The sequence below is a fragment of the Cupressus sempervirens genome, chromosome 4 (assembly GCF_028749045.1).
Source record: "Cupressus sempervirens isolate cs-2001-9-10 chromosome 4, ASM2874904v1, whole genome shotgun sequence".
Taxonomy (NCBI): domain Eukaryota; kingdom Viridiplantae; phylum Streptophyta; class Pinopsida; order Cupressales; family Cupressaceae; genus Cupressus; species Cupressus sempervirens.
The window spans coordinates 341,428,231-341,431,747 of NC_143121.1; the positions used below are offsets into that span (position 1 = coordinate 341,428,231).

At 39.0% G+C, this 3,517-nt stretch overlaps 1 protein-coding gene across 1 annotated transcript; it reads right to left on the reverse strand.

Moving 5' to 3' along the window:
• Positions 1–343: 343 nt before the first annotated feature.
• LOC149561427 (indole-3-acetic acid-amido synthetase GH3.6-like) lies at positions 344–2,760 on the reverse strand. The gene is made up of 4 exons (XM_089825140.1): positions 2,355–2,760; positions 2,135–2,236; positions 1,236–2,056; positions 344–1,125 (listed from the first exon to the last, which is right to left on the reverse strand). Exons 1-4 carry the CDS (start codon positions 2,666–2,668, stop codon positions 533–535), a joined length of 1,830 nt encoding a protein of 609 aa, XP_089681266.1. The 5' UTR covers positions 2,669–2,760; the 3' UTR covers positions 344–532.
• Between the last annotated feature and the right edge of the window lie 757 nt (positions 2,761–3,517).

A 3,517-nucleotide genomic window follows, 5' to 3' on the forward strand; every position in this document is an offset into this window, starting at 1 on the left:
AAAACTCCATACAAATTTTATTATTTATAACATTGATCTTAATTATACTTGAAAGATCATAATATAACCCCTTCTATTAAGGTTCAAAACTCCATAATAGTTTTATTAGAATTCAGTTTTGTATTAAGTTAAAAAATATAAAAAATTATTAGGTATTTGCCAATTATTTTTTCCAACAAAAATGAATTCTATAATATTTTTTTTCTTACTTTCACTTTTACAAATTCAAGCAACTGTCTCAAATTTCTGTAAAATTCTTTAAAATTAATTAGATCGTTGAATACACTATCTGTTTTAGTTAATAACAAACTGAATGATATACCTGGCATAAAGTAGGCAGATATGGTGAAGTCAAAATAGTTGTGACTTATTCAAATGACATTAGATGTCTGTTATTGAAATATTCAAACTATTGCATAATATTTCATGGTGAAGATTGGCTTCAATTAATTACACAAAACATAGAGATCGAAGCATTATTCAAAATGGGAAACCCTTAATATTGACCTAGTGCGGTGATGCAGATGAAAGTTTAAATTGGCTTAGAAGCATCCCAGTTGGTGCGTGCAGGTGTCCATTTGGGACATTTAGGACTGAAATATGAGTTAATGACCCTGGAATTGAGAAGCTCGACTATTGGAGCAAAGTTCACGCAGCGAGGCGCCTTGTATTGATTGATAGATGCCCCTCGGCTTAGGGCATAATCCATCAATTCCTCAAATGTCCCACTTTCCACTATTTTTATTTCCAGAGGACCGATGGATTTGTCAGCGGCCCTGCCTTGTCTGTACACTGAATTCAAATTCTCCTCCACCGTGAGACAACACTCTTCCGAAACGTCGGAAGGCAATTCCATATGCACCGAACTGTTGAGCTCCCAAAACAGAACGTAATGCCCCGGAATTGAAGACACATCACCATAGCTCGTGTATTCGATGAGTCGAGCGCCATAACTCTCCAGATGCTTCGTTGCCTTGTCCACAGCGTTTTGCAGCTCCACTTCGTCAGTTTTATCCGAGTCAATGCTCAACATCACATTTTTCCGACACACAAACCGAAACTGCGGTGCCGAGTTGTGGAAGCCGGTAACCCTAAGCACATCTCCTACCCTGTATCGGTACAACCCTGTATCGAAACAAAGCAAATAAATATGTTGATGATTAAGACATAACGGTAATCAATTATGAGCATGCCAACAAAGTTATTCCATTTAATTTGTCTTTCTGATATCATACCTGCGTATGTGGTTACCACAAGTTCATATTCTTCACCCACTTTGACATCCGCGAGTTCCACCAGCTCTGGATGTTCAGAAGCCTTTGGCTGGCTATTGATGTTTTCGTTGTAATTGTTGCTGCTGAGGGGAATAAACTCGAAGTAACCCATATTGGGCAGGATTGTGTACGACACTTCCGATGGTTTTGTGACTGGATGGAGATTGAGGCCAAAGTAGCACTCCGATGAGGCGTACATGGTGCACAACTGAGGGAGTCCGCCACTGTAGAATTCAAGGGTTGGAATGTACTGAGCCATGGCGCCTGTCACGATCACTTCCAAGTACTTTGTATTCGGCCACAGCCGCTTGATTATTCCCTCCCATGACTCCTTCGAGCACTCCTCGTCCATGAGATCTGCCATCTCTCCATTGGGAGTCAATATGTTCTTCACGGCCTCTCTCAGTGAAGGATCCCTCACATGTTCCTTGCTAGGGCTTCCGACTCGGATGTCATGGCAAAGTGATCGCCAGTACTGTTCCAGGAAACGAATTGCTCTGAGCAGGCCTGAGGCGAAGACGGCTCCTGCTCTGAGAACTTGTTTGTTTTGGGCGAGGCCGCATAGAAGTTGAGCGTACATGCTCTGGTGGGAATCGGGACACAAAATTGCCTCCAGGGGGCTTGTGTACACGTTGTATGGATCAAATGGCTTTTCCCTAAAGCGGCGGTTCTTGTAGTAGCTTGTCAGGACAGGGCGAGCTACTAGTCCGCCTGGAGTCTTTGTTTCAGATTTGACGAAGAGGAAGTACATGGCCTTTCCCTTGTCCAGCCCCTTTATGTACCTGCCACACACCACATCCCAACATTAAAACCCGCCCATATATCATTAAATACAAGATTAGAGGGAGGAGGAGGCTCACTGGTTCATGACAGGCATGAGAAGGCTGTAGAGAAGCGCTCTTCGGTCCCATTCTTCTTCAATTGTGGGCATCAGTTTCCGTTCTCCGGCGGATGTTCCAGAGCTGTTATAGCCAATCAGACCACATGCACAAATGAAACTTATAATTAATCTTCCTCTACAAACATTAAAGCATTTCTGAACATTAATCATTTTATATTCCAAATTCGCAGTTTATTTACCTGGTGAGGAATTCGGAGACTGGATGAGAGGAAAGGATGGGAGACTTGTCCCCGTTAGCGATTCGCGAGATATAGGGCTGCAGATCTTCGTACTTAATCATTGGCAAGAGCCTTTTGAAAGACTCCCTATCAGTACGACCGTTTAGGTCATAGCGCTTTAGGTATTCTGTGTGGGCGTTCCTCGTCAGAATCTCGGAAAGCACTTGAGCCTGCACCTCATCGGCATGTATGGTGACATTCTCGATGAAGTCCAGAGCTTTCTTATCGTTCTCAATGAGGATTGCAGCGGTATCACTGAGCATGGCTTCGGACATATTGGTCTTTTATGAAAAACAAAACCTATCTTAAAGGGCGTGGATGAACACGAGGATTAGGGGAAAGAGGGAAACTAGAGAGACTCAAAACCTGCAGTCGAGTAATGTGTGAGGAATGCGTCGTAAGAGCGGTGTATTTATAGGCGTGTTGAGGCCATGGCGTGACTCCAAAACGACCTTCACCACAGACAGTTTGTGTTGAAGACGCAAGTTGGGTAAGCGTATATTGCGAAGTTAATCGCATCGCTTAAAAATAAAATAATTCACTTCACTAATCGGTTTTGTCGATAAAATATTACAATAGAAATCCTAGCATTTGGTATCAATTTCAAAATTTTAGTATGGAAGAATGGTATCGATATTAATTACTTTTTAAAACTACATTATAGTAAAAATTTAAAAAAAATATATTTAAAAAAAAATTTAATATAAATATATTAAAACTATTTTTAGTAGTGTGGTAAGGATACTATATTCATATCAAGATAAAACATATTAAGATTGGTCTTATTACATTCATTGTTACATTAATGTCTTTAAAATTATATCTATGTAAATATATAAAAATATTTATGTTTCTATGTACATATATAGATGTAGATATTGTGAGTGTTTTATAGGGAAAAATTATAATGTTTCCTAATTTCTCCAATAAACTTAAGTATATATCCAACTTGGTTGTTTAATGTAATAAAGTAGATAATAATCATTTTTAGTCTAACTAAAAGATTTTATTGAACTATTATTATAATATTATTTTTAAGAATGGAAAACAAAATTGTAAAGGTTAAATAGATATTTATTCAGTTGAAAAGGACCTTTTCATTTTATAAAAGCAAGTTTCCAAAT